This window comes from Ochotona curzoniae, unplaced genomic scaffold (assembly GCF_017591425.1).
Source record: "Ochotona curzoniae isolate NIBS_2020 unplaced genomic scaffold, NIBS_Ocur_1.0 scaffold_1852, whole genome shotgun sequence".
In the NCBI taxonomy this organism is placed as follows: domain Eukaryota; kingdom Metazoa; phylum Chordata; class Mammalia; order Lagomorpha; family Ochotonidae; genus Ochotona; species Ochotona curzoniae.
This window is the reverse complement of record NW_024467087.1, coordinates 13,864,701-13,884,449: the sequence shown is the minus strand read 5'-3', so window position 1 is coordinate 13,884,449 and position 19,749 is coordinate 13,864,701. Positions and strand designations below refer to the sequence as shown.

The window sequence follows — 19,749 nt, the reverse complement described above, 5'->3', positions numbered from 1 at the left end:
ACATCGGGGACCCTGGGATGGCACTGGATAGCTGTCCCCCATCCCAGGGTATGGAGTCTGTTGGGAGGTTCCCTTTATCTCCCTCCTTTCCCCAGGTACTGGAAGGAAAAAAAGAGAATGTGGAAATAATGGTCTCACCCACCTTCCTCTAGCCCTTGACCCATCACACCCTAAGCAACTATGTAAAAATCATCCAAAAGAAAAAAAAAAACAGTGCATGCATACCTTCCATACTTACCAGTGTAGTCAGAGGAAACCAGTTTTGCAAGAAATAAAGTGAATATACTCTAGAAAGTTTGCAGTGGGTATAAAGTTTCCAGGAAAATAGGAAAGCATGTGCCTTTTTAGGGTAGGACAGAAGAAATCATTGACCAAGCTTTTTGGGGGTTTAACTCATGGCAAAAAAGGAGAACCGCTGAGAGCTGTGCGAGGCCAATTGCTAGGCAGTAGCAATTCATTCTGAGAGGGAGCACTCTCCACAGGCATCCTGGGCTTAGAGCAGCTGGTGGAGGGGAAGGTGCAGTTAGACACAGTCAAAGAGCACAGACTAAGTAGGAAGTCGACTGGGGCCCTTTCCCCAGAGCCCGCAGGACTCAGCAATAAAGCCGGAAGGGAAGCACAGTTTTGCTGTGTACTTTAGAGTTCCTGCTGAGGGTAGAGCAAGAATAACCCTTATGTTGCTTGTGCACATGTGAAATTCACCCCAGATTGTAACCGGTTTTTATTTTATTTCTGAAAAAACATAAAGCAGTTCAAAGCACTGCTAGGCAGTGTCAAAACCAGAAGGTTAAAAGTTGCCTGGGGGGCCCAGCGCGGTGGCGCAAGTGGTTAAGGTCCTCGCCTTGCACACCCCGGGATCCCATATGGGCGCCGGTTCTATCCCGAAGATCTTCCTCTCTGTCTCTCCTCTCTGTATATCCACCTTTCCAATAAAAATGTAATAAAAATAAATCTTTTTTAAAAAAGAAAGTTGCTTGGGAGTAACTATTCACAAAGATTTCTGACCCAGGCCACTTTACAGAAGCTGAAAAAAAAAAAAAAATCACTCCTCTACTCCATGTGCCCCTATGGCGACTAATGGGGATGTGGCAGAAGAGGCTTCACAAATCATTCAGCTGGTCCAGGACCTGAGCTATGTTTGAGATGGGTGGCAGACACCTTTTCATAGCTTCCAGGAAATGATAAGGAGCCATTGCCTGAGGCCTCGTGCAGGCCCGATTCACACTCTTAACTGGGACAGGTGGTTGGAGCAGATGACTCTCTCAACTGGACAGAGTCAGCCTCCATAGGCAGGTGTCTGGCACAGCAGTTAAGATGCTGCTCCAGACCCCACAATTTCTCCTTCCCAAACCTGGGCTTTGGTTAGGATGCTGCTCCTAATTCCAGCTCCTGTTGATCCAGACCCTCACAAGCAGCAGGTATTGTTCAAGTTCTTAGGTTTCTGCCACCCGCAATGAGAGCCTGGATTGAGTTCCCAAATTTCAGGCTTCAGCCTTACGCCATTCCTGCCTTCTTGGCTTTAGCAAACATCTGGAGAGGGATAGGAAATATCTCTCATCTCTCTCCCCTCTCTCTCTCTCTCTAACAGATATAACAAATAAAAACTTAAAAATCATCCTTAACACTAAGAAAATGCCCACAATATAGCCACCCTAACAGCAATCTTACCCCCACTCCTGGGACACTGAAATTAACATGCCTATATTAGAAGGACTATTGCAAAGTGACAGCATAATAACAGCATTCTCAAGACAGTGCTCTCAAGTCTTGTGGAAATTACTAGCTACCCTGGGTAATTAAAACAATTATAATTGTTTGTTCCGCGTAATGCTTTAGCACTAAATCTGTGCCCTGTGCATCATGCATGATTCTAAATGGTAGTTGGAATTTTCGTTTGAGTTTGAACTTGACTCTGCATATATCTAGCAATATGAGGCACCAAGGAAAACAGAGAGCACATTATCATGTACTCCAAGCCTCTCCCGTGGGGAAATTTAGGACCAGAGCAGTTACGAAGCTTGCCTGGGGTCTTTCAGCAGGTGAAGAGCAGACCTTGGAGTGAAATCAGGGTCTTCCTACCTCCAATAGTGGTTCCTTTGAATCACACCAGGCTGTCTTTAAAAAGGCAAAGGGAAACCTAGTATCTAAGGTGTGTGAGGGATAAGAAAGTACTGAGATAATTTGGGGAATAATAGCAAGAGGGGACAGGGAGGGAGGAGGAGAAAGCAGGGAAGGACCCCTATACTACAAAATTGTATTATGGTAAATAATAGATTTTTAAAATAGAAAGAGATAAACACCTGTAACTTGTTCTTTTGATTACTGTTTCTTTTCAAATTCACTCTGCATTTCCCTGACTTTGTCATCTCTCTGAACTTTGGGCTGTACTGGGGTGCGCTCCATGCTCTCACCCCCTGCTTCTTACTCCAGTGCACCCTGGGTCTTCTAAAGGCTCATGTCTTCCTGCTTCCTGTTTCTTCCTTCTTGTGGTCAGCTTCCCTTCACTTGGAAAAATACTCAACTCTCTTGCCCAGTGGGGCTGCAGGCAGGTTGAAAGTGACTCTGCACTGACAGGCTGTGAATATCACAGAAACTCCATAATGAAGTCCCTTAAGGAACGGCACCTTTGAAAATGCTTGGACATGAAGCCTAGTATATGTGGGTTCCTGCAGAGAATCTAGATAGACTATTTAGAAAATCTTTTAAAACACATATTTGGGAAACTATTCCAAATTAAGTGGAATGGGGACATACACTTGGAGATTAGGAATTTTTAGGAAAGTAAGAGTTTAGTGTCTTAAGTATATAACAGAAATGGACATTTGGCCTAGTAGTTAAGATACTCATGGAGTCCAAGTGCCTGGATTTGATTCCTGGCTCTAGCTCCTGTCTCCAGCTTCTTGCTAATGCAGACTGTGTAATGTAGTGCTGATGGCTCAAGTCATTGGCTTCTTACCACTGACATGGGAGACTTGCATGAGTACTGGCTCCTGGTTTCAACACATGCGCACTCCAGTCTTTGTGCTTATTGAGGAAGTAAGCTAGTGGCTGGGAGCGTTTCTCTCTCTCCCTCCCATCTCAAAGACAGTTTGCAACAGATCCTCCAAGTCCGTATCTATATCTATCTATCTATTAAACTTTGAATGTTGGACTGATATTTTCATTGAATTTTCTTTTTCTTCTCAGAAGTTTTCTTTTTTGATCATTTATTTATTTTTATTGGAGAGGTATATTTACAGAGAGAAGGAGAAACATAAAGAGCTTTCATCCATTGGTTCATTCCCCAAATGGCCGCAATGGCCAGAGCTGAGCCGATCCGAAACCAGGAGCCAGGAGCTTTTTCTAGGTCTACCATAGGGGTGCAGGGTCCCTAGGATTGGTTCAACCTCTACTGACTGTAATCAGGGAGCTGGATGGGAAGTGAAGCAGCCGGGGCATGCATTGGTGCCCATATGGGATGCCAGTACTTGCAGGTAGAAGATTACCCTGTCAAGCCACTGCATCGGCTCCTCAAAAGTTTCTTGTTTAACATTTTGTTTCAGAATCATCCTAAGTTTACCAAATGAAAACTGTGAGGTAGTGATAATACTTAGAGCTCCCATATAGCCCTCATCATATTTCCGCTGTGAGCATCTCACTTCAGCAGCCCCGTCACAATTGTTTATCATGAGCGGAGCTTCTATTGTCTGTTGAAAAGTGAATATGAACATTTCAATATGAGCAAAAAAAAAACAATGGCCGAGGGCTCCTGGCTGATGAATACCGTGAGAGGCCATGCGAGCTATCACTCCAGCGAGTCAGCCAGCTCTGAAGTGTCTCACCCCCCACTCTCAGCACCCTCATGCTAGCCAGGTGTGCCTGCCTGTCACCACCTGCGCACTGTACTAAGTGACCAGGCTTGCCCTGGGGCACAGGGAGGGGGGTCTCCCACCACTCTCTTAAGTTGGCTTCTTGCCAACCTCCTAGCTTGCCACATTTAGGACCTCTCGACTGACTCCCACTTCCCTACCCAGACACCCACCTGGGCTTCAGACCCTGGTTCTTCTAGTCTGTTCTCCTGGTTCTTTCTAGTCCCTTCACCTCCTCCTTGCTACACACTAGACTCCAGTAAGCTCTGCTCTCTTCCTGACTGATTGCCACCAAAAAAATCATGAGTAATGTATTGTGCTGCAAGGAACACACATCTGTATCCACATGGGTGCTTCAAATGTTCACGGGCAGTACCTATTGCGAAAAAAAAAAAAAGAAAAAGACTACACGGACTTCAAAACATTGTGTCAACATAAATATATCTTTCATATTTGGTTTACGCATTTACTCTCTCAATGCCTACAACAACTGTGGCTGGGCTGGGGCTGAAGCTGGAAGCCAGGACCCCAGTGCTGGTCTCCCATGTGGGCCGCAGCAACCCATTTACTTGAGCTATTCCCAGTGCCTCCCAAGATCTGTGTTAGCAGGAAGGCACATGGCAGAAGCAAGAGGCAGCGACGTATCCACCAAGCACTATGGTGTAGAACGTGGGCATTCTAACAAGAGTGCTGGGAGGTTCATCCCCAACGCAAGGTTTGTTTGTTTTTTTTTTCTAATTCTGATTTTCTATGAAGTTTTTCAAGTTCTCTGAGGTGTTATGAACACATTTGCTGATTCACTCCTGAGTCTTCATGTGTCCAGGTGAACGTGTTCATGACAACATCAACAGGGAGGTTCAAGGAGTTCCGTCAGTTATTGGGAGTAGAGATTACCGCGCCTCTGTTGCCCTTGGTGGGACCTGAGGCAGAACATTTTTCATTTCCGGCAACTCCATTTCCAACAGTCAGTGAGGGCTTGCTATGAAGACACAGTTTCACACATGTGCATGGCTAACTCAGGGTACACTTGTTACTAAAACACACGAAGTGTTCATGCCACATCCCTCCTAAGATTTGATGCCCTAGACTATTTTATCAGCTCATGCTTTATCAGCTGATTCATTGAAGCTGGGATTGGCTGTTGACAGAATTCACCATTTCACTGATTCAACATATATTTATCGGGCATCAATTATGTTTTATGTTAAGCACTGATTGTTCAACAAATTTCTCACCTTTGTAGAATTAACAGAATTTAGAGCCATTTTGAACTCTTAATGCCGCTCAGTGAGTTCCAAGAATGGTCTTAGTTTTTCACTTCATATGATTTTGAGGCCACCTGTCTAGCTTTGTCCATTTCTCTGAGTTAGTCCATTTGTCCCACGAAAGCTCCCTAAGAGCTCTTGCACGTCCTGCTTCTCCTAAGCCAGTTTTCCAACCAACTTCTGACCTTGTATTCTATACCACTATTCCCAATACTCAAAATCTATTTTTTATGATTTATTTTATTTTTATTGGATTTACAGAGAGGAGGAGAGACAGAGGCAAAGATCTTCCATCTGCTGGTTCACTCCCTAAGTGACCGCAACAGCTGGAGCTGAGCTGGTCTGAAGCCAGGAGCTAGGAGCTTCTTCTGGGTCTCCCACACAAGTGCAGGGTCCCAAGGCTTTGGGCTGTCCTTGATTGCTTTCCCAGGCCACAAGCAGGGAGCTAGATGGGAAGCAGCATCACCAGGATTAGAACCTGTGGCCATATGGGATCCTGGTGCATACAAGGCAAATACTCCAGCTGCTGGATTACCACGCCTGGCCCTCAAAAGCTATTTAAAATGAAAATATAATGGTAACTCCAACATGGTGGGTCTGGATACATATGCCCTGGCCAGAGGGTGGATAAAATGGTCACACATACAAGCTCTTAATGCAGACTGCCCCATTAAAATCTGACTCTCCCACTTGGCTTTTGGCTTTGGGCAAGTTCTTGCACCTGTCTTCCTAGTTTACCCATCACATGGGAATATTGTTAATTCCTACTCTACTGAGGATATCAAAGAAGTAGTCCTCCTTCATCTACAATTTCACTCTCTTCAGTTTCAGTTACCTGCCACCAACCGGGGTTTGAAAATATGGAAGAAAATTTGCAGAAATAAAGGATTCTGTACTGTGTGCTGTTCTGAGTAGTGTGATAAAATCTTGCTCCGTCCCACTTCATCATGACCCAGATCTAAACCCTCCTTTTGCCCAGCATATCCATGCTGTGTGCATCACCGCCCCCAACTTCCCTTTAGTGATGACTGTGGCCATCTCAATAATCAGACTGACAGTTGTATTATCTTAGTGCTGATCTTGAAGTCACCATTATTTGACTGAATAATCACCTAAAGGCAAACAGTGGTGGTGCAAAGGAGGCACCAGAGCACAAAATCCGGAAGGACAAGGGTCTAGCACTGTGGCATAGTGGGTTAATGCTAGCACAATGGGTTAAGGCAGTGCTTGCATCATTGGCATGCCATCTGAGAGCACCAGTTCAAGTTCTGAATACTCTGCTTTTGCCTTCTCTCCCTGCTAATGCACCTGACACAGCAGCAGAAGATGGCTGAATTATTTGGGCCTCTCCACCTATTTGGGAAACCAGGGTGGAGTTCCTGGCCCCTGCCTTCAGCTTGTCCAAGATCTTGCTGTTGCAAGCATTTGAAAAGTAAACCAGTAGATGGAAGTGTTTCTGTCTCTCTCACACATGCACACACTCTCTCTCCCATTCTTTCCCTCTCCCTCTGTAGCTTTGCCTTCCAAATAACTCAGTGTTTTAAAAACAGTATTTTTGATGATTGCCTTTTAAGAAAATACTATTATACTGTCAAGCTAAGCGTTACTATATAGGAAACCACCTTGTTATACATGCAAGCGTTCTCTTTTCAGCTGTTGCAAATGACACTAAGATAAAGACACATCGTAAGTAAAAAATGCATGCCTGTATCTTTACACAACACTTTAACCATTTCCTCAGAATGCGTTTTTTTGGAAATCAAAGTTCTTGTGCTCACTCCCAGTACACTGTTGGCTGTCATATTTTGGCTTATGACATTTAGTAAATATGAAAATGTTTGATGAAAGTTTTGCATCAAGTGTTCATTAAGCCGTAAAATGTCAATACAAAGTATGAGAAGGATTCATAACCAGAATTGCTTTTTTCTTTCTTTTTTTATGGGTGACTGGTTTCTTTTTATTTATTTTATTACTTTATGATACAGTTCCATAGACCCTGGGATTTCCACAGCTGAAAATCCCCTCTCCACTGATTTCCCCTATATTATTACAATAGTATAGTCCTTCACCAAGAGTCATAAGTTCAATATTCTGCTATTTAAATGAATCCTGACACTGTAGGTATGGACAATGGCAGAAAGTCCAGCATCCTATTGTCAAGATCTATGTAACAGTTTCATTGGAAGTCCATCTTTGATTTGGAAGTAGAAATACATACTGCATTGTATTCCCACATCTAGATAGAATAGTCTCTGTTACACAGCTACTATATATTCACTTAAATGAAAAGCCATAAATCAAAACCAACAACAGGAAGAAAAATAGAAAATTTATAACATGAAGTTAAGTAACATGCTACTGAATGACCATTGCATAGCTGAAGAAATGAAAAAGAATGTTATTTCTTGCCTCCTATTCATCTGAGATCTATTGTTAGATCATTTATTTGAGATACTTCCATTTTTTTGTGAACACCTAATGGTATAAATATCCCTTTCAATACTGTTTTTGCTACATCTCATGGGTCTTCATATTTTTATTTTTATTTTCATTTCTTCAAGGTTTGCCTTTTTGTTGTTAAAACAATGAAAGGATTTTATGAACCCAACCTAAGGATCAGAATCCTGGAGGAATGGGTTACAAGGGAGATTTGGGACTCTGGATTCAGTGTATTTGCAACATTCTTAAAAAAAAAAAAAGTAAAATGTAAAGGTGTGATTGGTGCCCAGGTGTGGGCTTTTGGCACAGTGAATGATATGTCACATTGAATGCCCTCATGGAATATCTAAGTCCTGGATCTGAGTCCCAGTTCTGATGCCAGCTTCCTGCTAGTGTGTACCCCAGATGGCAACAGGGGGTGAACTGCAATTGTTGGGTCCCTGCCACCCACATGGGGAACCCGGATGGAGCTCTAGGCTACTGGCTTTGGCCTCATCCGTCCTTGAATGTTTCAGGCATTTGGGGAACGAATAAGAAAGCAAGCGATCCCTCTCTGTCTCTGCTGCTTTAAATACATAAAATGAGCAAATAAAAAAAATGAAGTTCATGCATTTTTTCACAATATCATTTCCATAAACGTTTTCGAAGAATTCTTTGATATCTGGATTTTTTAAGGTTTATTTTTATTGGAAAGTCAGATTTACAGAGAAGGAGATACACAGAGAAAGATCTTCCATATGCTGGTTCAGTCCCCAAGCGGCCACAATAGGTAGATCTGGGTTGGTCCTAAGGCAGAATGCAGGAGCTTCTTCCGGGTCTCCCACATGGCTATAGGGTCCCAAGGCTTTGGGCCGTCCTTGACTACTTTCCCAGGCCACAAGCAGCAAGCTGGATGGGAAGTAGAGCAGCTGGGGCACGAACCATCACCATATAGGATCCCAGTGGATGCATGGTGAGGGCTTTAGCCACTAGGCTACCATGCTGGGCCCAGATGCCTAGATTTTGAAGTCATTCTGCACCAAGTAACTAACTTTTTAAAAAAGATGTATTTATTTTTATTGGAATGGCAGTTTTACAGAGAAGAAGAGACAGAGAGAAAAAGATCTTCCATCTGATCCTTCACTCTCCAAGTGGCCACAACAGCTGGAACTGAACTGATCCAAAGCCAGGATCTTCTTCTGAGTCTCCCACGTGGATGCAGCAGCCCATGAACTTGAGACATCCTCTGCTGCTTTCCCAGCCCACTAGCAGGGAGCTGGATCAGAAGGGGAGCAGTCAGGACTTGAACCTGTGCTCATATGGGAGGCTGGCATGACACACAGAAACCGTTTATAGCCATGTTTCGGGCCCCTGCCATTTTTATATTGGGGGTACTTGAAAAAAGTTCATGGAAAATGCAACTTAAAGGGGGTGTTTTGTGGTGTGAAAGACTGTTGAAATTTCACTGTTTTGTCATAATATGCATTTCAGTGAACTTTGAGAAGAGCCCTTGCACATCCTGCTACAGTAGTGCACACATCTGTCTGCGTTTCCTGCCCTTCCACTAGCCTTAGGCGCTCCGGGAGGGTGGGCTGCGTGCTTCTACTATCTCTGCATCCTGCATAGCTAATGCAGCACATGGAAGCAGTGAGGGGACTCATGTGAACTTGCAAAATGAGTGATGACGGAGGGGAGGATAATCACGCCTATTTCACAAGCTTATTAATTACGGCAGGTATGAAGTAATACTAAGTGCAAATTCCCCGAGCTTGCTTAGGGCAGTGAACTATACTTCCTGGATCCCAGGGCAATTGATAGTAACTTTGTAACAGAGCCCCGGCAATCACTTCAAACATTCGGAGTTAAGAAGTCCTGCCGGACCTTCAAGTCTGTGGAAAGATAAACTTTAGCATCATATAAGGCATCTCAGAGGACAAAGGACTTCTTGTGGAAGAGAGCTAAGCCCCATGATTAGTAGTGAGGCGCTGTGCCTAAGTGTTTCCAGGGCCTGGGGTCAGCTCGCCCACACAGACCTCCGCTTTTTCTGGCCTCACACCTTGGACTCAGAAGAGAAGGAGGAAATGGGAAAAGAGCAGCAAAGGGGATAAAGAAAGGGGAGTTGACGTCAGTCTGTGGGGGTATAATTGTAGCTTTCGCACAGCAGCTGTGTTTAGATCCAGACAAGAGATCTCTCAGAACATTCCACAGTCCGCCACCCCTCCAAAGCGCAGTCCCCTCCTGTTGAGCTCCAGTCACCTTCCATTCTCCCCGAGCACTGCAGCCCTAGGCACATCTTCCCAGGGATGCCTTTCACCACCAGCCCCTTATTGGCCAATTGTGCGCCACCTACCCTGTGCAGCTGACCTCTTAAGGGTGGAGCACGCAGCTGTGGAATTGGTCTCACCCAACGAGTTTCCAACTCTGACAGTCTGGCCCAAAGCAACTTTGTGGCACCTGCTTTCTCACAAAAGCCAGCTGCAAGTTGGCAGCCTCCAAGCCCTTTGAGGAAATGGCTGAGCCAATCCAACTACCTTGCAGATAGCTCTGCTCCTCAGGCCATATGCTTCTGACTCCAAGACCTGGGGTTCAGTCAGTTTGAAAACTTTGGGCTTTTAGATGCAAATTGACAATTTCCTTGTCTTAGACACCAGCGCATCCACATTCAGTATTGGAGCCAGTTTGAGATCTGACTGCTCCACTACCTGACCTGGAAAAAGCAACAGAAGATAGGCCAAGTCTTTGGGACCCTGCAACCATATAGGAGACCCGGAAGAGGCCTGATAGGTCCCTCGTTGTTGCGTCCATTTGGGGAGTGAACCAGTGGATGAAAGATCTCTCTCTTTCTGCCTTGCTCTGTAATTCTGCCTTTCAGATAATCAAAACACAAATTAAGGCTAATCACATCGGTGTGTGTGTGTGTGTGTGTGTGTGTGTGTATGTGTGCATGCACGCACGCACGTTTTATAGATCAAGCAATGCAAATACAGTGTAGCTGACCTTTCAAAAATAGAGAAAGCCTTACAGAATGATTCCTGCCTGTTGCAAGTTTCACTGGGAGAGAAGCAGAGCTCTGACTGCAGGGCAAGGAGCTTCAACAAACCTTGCAACACTAGGATGTAAGGTGAAGGGGTGGCAAGGTCCCAACTAACTGAAACTCATCCCAGAGATTCCCACAAGTGCAGACTTGAGCAAACACCCACCAGGCACCCACCTAGTTCCAAAGCCAGTTCCCCAGCTCCCTCCCCCAGCACCTCCTAATGGTGTTCTTGGCTTCCCTGTTCCCTCCTCCTTTGAGCTGTGGGGGTGGGGAGAGAAAGCAGGCCGGGACAGGAGTGGGAGTAGGAAGGCTGCCCAGCAGACCTCCCCTCTGAGTTCCAGCAGTAAAGCTGCCTGGCAGAGCCAGGTGACAGCAAAAGACGTGGGGCCCTGGAGGTGTGGGCCAGGCTGCCCAAACCACACTTGGCCAGTACTCAGCCTGGCCTGGGGCCAGGCAAAGCACAAGGACTTTCTTTTTCAGCTCAGTTTTTGAAAAGAATCAACACGCCTTAGGCATATGAGGGACAGAACCAACTCAGTGTAAATAAAGACATTCCCGGGGAACCACGGGAGGGTAGGGTGGGGTGGGGGTGTGGGCAGCCAACGCTGGCTAGATGGAGGCTGGGTCATGATTTGAGGATGAACTGTTTGACCTGGGGTAGGGGTGAGCTGATCTGGTCAGCCTGTCGTCAATATATCTGCAAGCACTGAGCACCGACTGTGAGGCAGGCTATCTAGGACAAGAGAACATACCACGAAGTCCTGGAAAACCAAAAATCTTTGCTGCACATCACAGCAACTGCACTCCAGCCAAAACCAAACCACCTAACCGACAACCAGCTAGGATTTTTAACAAATGTTGATTGATTGGATGATGGAAACAGAGAAAGCGAGCACTCCCAGCCTCTAGTTCATTTCCCAAATGCTGACAATAGCCAAACCTGGGTCTCGCCAAAGTCAGGAGCCAGGAACTCAGTCTAGGCCTCCCCTGTGGACGGCCGGAGCTGATTGACTTCAGCTTTCATCATTGCTTCCGAGGATGGGCATCAGTAGCAAGCTAGGCTCAAGTCAGGAGCGTGACCCAGGACTGAACCCAGGCTCTGTGATGTGGCACAGAAGCATCCTGTTACCTGCATCAGTAGCCAAGCAGTTTGAGGCGTTACTGGATGGGTATCGAATCTCAGCCATCCACTAACTTAAACTGAAATATGAACTTGGATAAGTCAACCTCTCTATGTCCCAGTTTCCATGACTCTAAAATACAGAGATACAAATATTTCAGACATCACCATCTTGCAATGCTGCTGCTTAGACATACGATTTAAGTATCAGGGTGTCTGTTCATCATTTAGAATTTGAGCCAATTTCATGAGGTGTCAGGGTAGCAAACATGTAGCACTTACTGCCACCACTCAGTGTGTTTTACATATGGGAATTCGCTTCACCTTCATCATGACTGTGGAATAGGTTGCCTTATATATTCCTGTTTCACAAATGAGAAAACACCAGAGAGATGCGGGGCATCTCCTGCTACCCTCATTTTACAGGTGGTAAAGCTGGAGCTAGAGAAGTTATGTAACTACCCTACACAGTGACAATCATTTGATTGGTGTGAATGAGAATATACATCTAAAAGATTTCTGGAACCTAGCCTGATAAGAAATGCATCAATGATAATTATCCAGCAATGTTGTTAATACTACTGACTGACCAGAGAGTAATTTAGAATATAGTCAAATACAAAAGGGCTTGGCTCTTTCCAACTGCTTCCTTCGAGGAAGCTCTACGTCATTTTAGGTAACTCTAGACAGTTGTTCTGGGCCCTCCCAGGATTAATGACTCCAGGGGAAAGAGCAAATCCCCTAGGGGTGATGACTAAGCACAGGTCAACCAGGGTAGAAAGTGGGGGTAAATCAACTCTAAAAGTCCTCTCCCAAAGAACAGACCCTGGGGGAACCCAGCTCTGGTGACCAGAGGTGGTTTGCAGCATCAAGCTCTGGCAAAAGAAACTCCAAACTGACAGAAGGCTGTCCTTTGTTGGTGTGTGAAGGGTAAAGGAAAACAAGAGGTTGTGAGAATGAGAGAGGGCTGCTGACACTCACCCATGTGACTTGAGGCTGCAACCTTGTGCTGCTCCCTCATTTCTCTTCCCAAAGACTTCACAAGGCAAGTGATACAATTATCCTTGTAAAATTTTTTAAATTTTGTACTTTTCATAGAATAGTGGTTAGCCTCATTTTAGAGATAGGAACCAGGCTGGAAAAATGAACTTTCCCCCTTGAAGCCCCATACCTGAATACCTTAAAACTGTAGGAGCTCTGAGTGGAATTCAGGCTGTGTAGCTCTAGATGCGTTCCTTTTCTCTAAGTCCATGCACAAAGCCAACATGAAACTGATCCTTGCCCCTTCCTCCCCACTCAACTTGCTGCTCTGCTTTTGTTTTACATCTCAGCGAACAGAACCATTCAAGTAAGAAACTTGAAAGTTATGTACTTCATTTTTATTCATGTCTCTTGTTCAAATGGGAGCCGCAATGTATCTAGGAATTTCACCTCTCTAGCACCTCCTATGTTCACCATTAACTAAATGGGCTCCACCGTTAGCTTAACTCAAAGCTCTATCAGCTGGAATACTGAGGCTTGTGGGAAGCTGGAATGAAGAATAAATTTCTTTTTGGTATACAAAAGTTGAAATCCATGCCCAGAATTATCATAATCCCTAATTAAAGGCCCAGCAAGTGCAGATTTCAACATTTCTTGCACCAAATTACTGATCTAAATTCTGCTTTTCATGAACCTGACGTATGCTAGTATGTCTTATAATGTAGTTTGTCCATTTACTGTTGGAGCCACTAAATTTGATACTATTGTGTATGAGATCAGGACCAGAGCCTTGGAAGAGAGAAGGGGTACCCAATTCTTGAACCCCATCACACAGTTCACTGTCTGCACCTGCTAGATAGGCTGGCTGTGCAAAGCAAGACCTTGGAGTTGCCAAGACAACCAAGGCCCGAGAGTTTCCCTTCTGCTTCTCTGCCCAGACCTAGGGAGTGGGAGGTTACAGGCTGCGCTCCCCGAACAGGACAAGATAGTCACTTCAATACTCCCATTCAAGACACTTGTTTATCAGCCCACTCCCCTGCCTATGGTCATCATCAGGAAAAAAAAGAAAACACCTCAAAAAAGAAAGAATCTTTTACACTTGAACTTGTTTCCTGGCTTCTTATTTTTGTACTAAGCCCATGAAAGAACTCACCGAAGTTCGCCATTTACAGTCTAGATTCTACCTGGATTCTTCAACAACTCAAGACATATATTCCCCTAAATATTGGTTGAGTGAATGAATGCCAGAAGTAAATAATGTATAATGTCACTACATTGAGTTATTGAATACTCTTCAGGGTTACCAACACTTTTAGGATAAAGTGCACACTCTCTCATATGTAGAATAGGCAGGGTACTTAAAAATACCATGCCAGAAACTGGAATTAAGCATTGAAGTTCATTTTGCTGTGAAACTTTTTCCAGTTCATGCATAGGTTTTTATGACATGTGTTTTCCATGCACTTGTTGAATATTCCTCGTGTGTTGCCTGAAATCTTGAGCTGCTGCTGGTTCTTAGCCTTGATTTCCAGCCACTGCCTGTTTTCTTTCTAACATTGCACTATTTACCCCTATTGATTCTCTCACGGTTCCATGAAAGGACACACTCTCTTTTGTACATCAGCCTTCACTCTTCTGTTTGTACAAATCACTATACTTCCCCCACACTATAATGCAAATTCCTAGTACGTTTGGACAAATTTTTAGCACCTACTGGACAACTTCAATGGACTATTTTTTAGGAAGTTGTTCCTGACACCCCAAGTCTGCATTATTGGAGTTGAAAGAACTGAGTGATTTGCCTGAGTCCTCACAGCTGTGACAGTGGCAAAGTCAATTTATCCCAATTTACTAGACTCCAAATATACATTACCTCATTTATATTGCTCCTAATAACAACTCAGGGAGCTAAGAGAGTAAGTGACTGGCCCAAGATTACACAGTAAAAGCGGTACAGATTTTATAGCTCTCAAATCAGAGGCATTTTTGTTACAGAAATTCTGCCTCATTGGAGGTTTTTTTTTTTTAATGAAAGTGGATGGGGAGAAGTAGAAGTTCGTCTATTTCACTATTAACCAAACTGCGAAAGGTCTCTCATCATTTTCAATTGAAAACCTAACTTCTGGACAACCATCCCAAGGGTAAATGTTAAAAAAAAAATCACTTGACAATTCTTTGATTCCCTATTTTGCTTGAACAGTATTCAGCCCTGGCCCTGCCTCCCATCTGACTCTTTAAGGAATAAAGCCTTGTGTACTTTATGATGGAATTCAGGTGAGCTGACGCACTACATCACTATATTCTCTCACTGGTACTTGTTACCTAGCTAGGACAAGCCAGTGCAATCATACATACAGCAGTTGAGTAAAAAATATTTTAAGCTCCTGTTTTAACTCTGTCTCCAAAGGCCATCACAGTAAAAAGTAATTTTGCAAATTCAGAAACAGCTTTCAAGACAGAAACACACCAGGCGAGGGGATACCACAAAGAGCTTTGTCAGTGACAGTGCTGGAGCTGCTATAACGGAAAACAGCTCAGACTTCAAAAATGACTGCCTTCCAATGACACTTTTTCCAGTGACGGTGACATTGCTGTTACTGATGTGCGTGTGCGCTGGAAGCACCCAGAGCTGAGCAGGAGAGCTTGTCTCTTTTTAAGATCTCAGGAAATAAATATTGGTTTTGGCTTTATCTTTCCTTTTTTTTTTTCCTATTACACAAAGCTTTGGTTTCATCTCCTGAGACAAAACCTAAATTTACACTAAAATCTGATACTAATTTTCAGATCATTGCCTTACGCTGCTTCTGTTTTGCCCACACACTCCCGTCACTACTGCAGAGTGCCCTTCTTGATTGTGTAAGGACATGCTGCCCCTGATAAAAGCAGCACTCAGAATGGTGGTGATGTTTGACGGTGATTCGTCTCAGGAAGTAAATATGAGGGCTTAAAGCGAGATGATGTTTTCGCCAAATTCACTTTGTTCCTTGTATCATTCTTTATTAGGCATATTCCAGCAATCCATATCTATCTGATACTCACCAGATACACTAGAAAATTCACAGAGAAGATTGATTAATTATTACTATTAATCAGTAATTATTATTAGATATCATTAGAGCATTCACTGTTAAAATCGATACATAGGACCCCAGAGCACAAATAAGAAGAAACCTTTAAAAAAAGGATGCCCTGAGGTCAGTGACCCTTCCCAGCAATTTAACTCAAAGATATTAACAAGTTGGACAGAGTAGGACAATCCCAGTGATGGCTCAGAAAATATAAAGCGAGAAAAAATGAATCAGCACTGCCAAAGTGGGTAGTACTCAGCTAGACTATTCAAAACAAAGCATGATTTTGCTCAAGAGCCTTACCTGTTGTGCCATGCAATGGGTCTGAAACATGCTGGGTCTTCAATAATAAAAAATAACTGGCAACTAAGTGAATGAATGAGCAAATGTTCTCAGCATTGATGAAAGGAACTGTGTCATCAAGCTGTCACACATGGGGATTAACCCGTATAATTCCTGTCTCTTGGAATCTTCTGGTGTCATTTGCCTTCCAATGTAAGTGGTGAGAGGATGCCCTTGTCTCTGGCCTCCCTATAAATGGTGACAGTAGCATCGAATTGTGTCATCTTTACACTCAGCTCTTCTGAATCTGTAGGGTGGAGCTAAATCTTGGATTCTGGCTAATTCACTCAGACAATGGCTCCAGTGGAGAGGAGGGCTGTGGAATAAGGGTTCTGGGTATCTTATATTTCTACCATTGCATTTTCTGTAAAATCAGCACTGATTCCCAAAAGTCGGCAATTTTTTCATGATGTAATCAATTGTTCCCTTGAATTTCATCTAAAAGGCCAGCCCTCCCTGGGGGATGACCCATGCCTCTGGAGCATTCAGTGACTAATGAGTTTTCTTCATTATTGTTCTGCACATTTCTTCGTCTTGTCTAAGATGTTGGTACTAGGATAAGAGGACATGCTTTTAATCAGTGGGAATGCTAATGCTATGATCTCCCAGACCTTTACAAACCTCTTGGCTGTGTGGGTCCTCATAAATGGGCAAGGAAAAGAAGGCTGCACTAACTAGTTTACAGCAGTTGTCAAAAGTTCACTGTGTTCTAAAATCAACGCCCTCTGAGGACAACATAAAATAAAAATTATAAGCAATATTTCAGTGATGGAAGGCTGCTGACATATGAACTTTTTAGATCCGAGTAGATGTGGAAAATTGGAGAGAATTCTGGATTAGAAGTTCCAGTTTTACATTCGCAAGCTATGTACTTCTGTGAAAATCACTTAAGCTCCCTGAGCCTCCATTTATTATTATTATTATTATTATTATTATTTTTAAATCACCTGAGAAAGAGAGAGCGAGAGCATGCGCACACTTCCCTCTGCTGGTTCACTGCTTATGGGTCCAGGCTGAAGGCAGGAGCCTGGGATTCAATCTGGATCTCCCATGTGACTGGCAGAGATCCAAGTACTTAGCCCATGATCTGCTGCCTCCTAGGGTTTACATTAGCAGGAAAGTGGAATCAGCAGCCAAGTCAGTACTTACACCCACACACTCCATGATATGGAAGGCAGGTGTCCTAAGTGGCATGTTACCATTGTGCCAAACACTTGTCCCCATATTACATAATTCACAGGTGAGAAAAGATGTTTTCCCTGCCTTCACTCACCGGGCAGAATGGAGGAACAAATGAAGCAATGGATGTGGAACTGTATTTGTACATATTTTTTTTCAAGTAATGCTATCCATGGGCAACTCACTACTGGCATCATTGTCATCACACCCATCGCCACCACCACCATCATCAGTCATCTACTGTTCGGGAAAGAAGATACCATTGGATGAGTGGATGCTGACTCATGGAGCATTGGCTGTCCTTTGAGGGGCTGTAGCCAATGCTATTGCCGCATGCTCACTAACAGCAGGATTGGTACTTACAGAGCAGCCTTCCACCGAGCAAAAGAGAGCAGACACTTTGACACTCGAATTGCTGGGTATCAAATCTCCCTCATTATCCTTCCTAGGAACACAATGTGTTGCAGCTGAAAAGAAACAATCTGACTGGAAGCCAAAGTGTGCTGGCTTCCAGGTGCTAGAACTGGCTCTTGAGAAGATGAATGTTGCGAGGCTACGGTACTGTGCTTCCCTGCCCACGCCCCTCCCCCATTTGAATTGGATCTGAATTGGAACCGCAGATTCAGAAAACTCTTCTGTCACTTCTGTTCAAAGGCTTCTCTTTGAGATGCTTGAAATATCTATTAAAAATTTAGCCTAAAGCAGTGTCTTTTGAATACCCAGCTCACTAATTCAGGTAGTGGAGAATTAGGAGCGTACACCGCCAGCTTGCAAATGGATAAACTACTCAAAAGACATTTTCCATGCCTTAAAGATAGTTCCAAGAAAGAATAGGAAATGCCTCATACCTCTAATGGAAGCTATTTGCTGCAAAAACAAATCATTCAGGTCTGTGGACCTAGAAATGCCTTTTGCGTGCACATATACACAGAGAGAGAGAAAGAGAGAGAGAAATGACAGGAATAGACAGCAAAACAGCAGCTGAAGCCATGAAGTCATAACCCCAAAGCACATGATTCAAAAGAAAATGAAATAGTTGTTTGAAAACTGGGCTACCCACACACCCAAGCAAGATCACTGCTGGGCTACAGAACTTGTCAGGTTTTTTTTTTTTTTTTTTGATCAAAACGAGCAACATTTAGCATGAATTTTGAGAAAACAAACTCTTTGTTCTTTGTAGTAACTAATGTAAACATCCAAGCGAATAACATTCAGGGGTTCCAAGAAAAATGAAGAACATTTCAAAATGTGCACATGTAAATCCTGACATCCAAATGTACATATCTTAAGAGGCTGGAACACGAACAGCAAATGATGTACTTAATGCATTTGTTCTTTCTTGAAGAGATGAGGTATAATTGTATGCAATCATCTTGTAGCCAGGAATTATATTGAGAACCTTGAACTATAAGTACTAAATCAAACTAAATTGTCTTTTATCTTATTTTTCTTTCGTGCTTGTCATTACTTCCTGAAGTTCTCATTACAAACGCCTAATTCTGCCTGCTCAGAACCCATAGGTTTTCTGCAGAAAAAAAAAAAAAGCCAGAGCACTTTCCCCTGTTCTTTCTCTCACAGCCACGATTTTCTCCCCACAAATGCTCATGAGGCAAGACTCTCACAGCATTGTCTCCAAGCACAATGCTATCTGGTCGGGCAAGAGAACTTCTTGTTGCTTTGCTATTTCACAAATATTTAGCATTATCTCTTAAGTTTGTTTTGTCTTCTCTTGAGAAAAGAGAACCTGGTACAGAAGAAAGATTAATGGGAAAACATGAGCCGCACTGTGATATTAAATACAGATTTCTTTTCAAAAGCTAAAAACCACAGTCGTCCTTCGTTCAGTCCTAAAGAAGACATAACATTGCTGACTAATGGGCTGTCTCACAAATGACCATTATAGAATAAATAATAAAAGAATAATAGCAATGTGATTTCCACTTACATCAACCACAAAAATCTTCTGGGAATCATCCAAAAACTGCACTTTCAAGTGGAGCATCCTCGGAGAGACTGTTGGGCTGCGAGCAGGATCAGAGTGCTGTGGGTGCTGTGACAGCAAGGGGGCCTTCTCCAAGAATGTCACTCTCTGCTGGATGCGGTGCACTCGGGGTCCCCACCCCCAGCCAGACCTCCCCGCACTCAGCAGGGCCCGCTTCTGTTTGCTTAAAGCAATGCACACCCAACAGTGTTTGTGTTGTTCTGAGCCGACAGTCAATAACATCTGGGCAATCTCTTCTTTCTGGTCAATGTCAAATCCAACTGGACTTACTCGACTCCTCTTAAACTCAATTGCTCTCTTCAAAAGACAGTGAGAAGAAAAGAAGTATTTGCAGTCTTGAGGAGCGTCTTTATTTCACAAGAGCACAATTTCACAATCCTAGAGGAAGCTTTGATTAACCGAGAATTGCCATTCTCAAAAATGAAAAGATTAGAGTTAGCTTCGGGTTTCCAGACATCTTGTGGCTGATCTGAGAAGATTTGAGTCTGT

The 19,749-nt window shown here is 43.6% G+C and overlaps 1 protein-coding gene across 2 annotated transcripts in view; it reads right to left on the bottom strand.

Moving 5' to 3' along the window:
- The window catches only part of FRMD7 (FERM domain containing 7), a 54,202-nt gene extending 34,758 nt beyond the window's left edge, over positions 1-19,444 (bottom strand). For both annotated transcript variants that reach the window (XM_040999949.1, XM_040999950.1), the window contains exon 1: positions 19,204-19,444. In XM_040999949.1, coding sequence (XP_040855883.1) covers positions 19,204-19,260 — 57 coding nt within the window. In that variant the 5' untranslated portion in view covers positions 19,261-19,444. The remainder of the gene's footprint in view (positions 1-19,203) is intronic.
- Between the last annotated feature and the right edge of the window lie 305 nt (positions 19,445-19,749).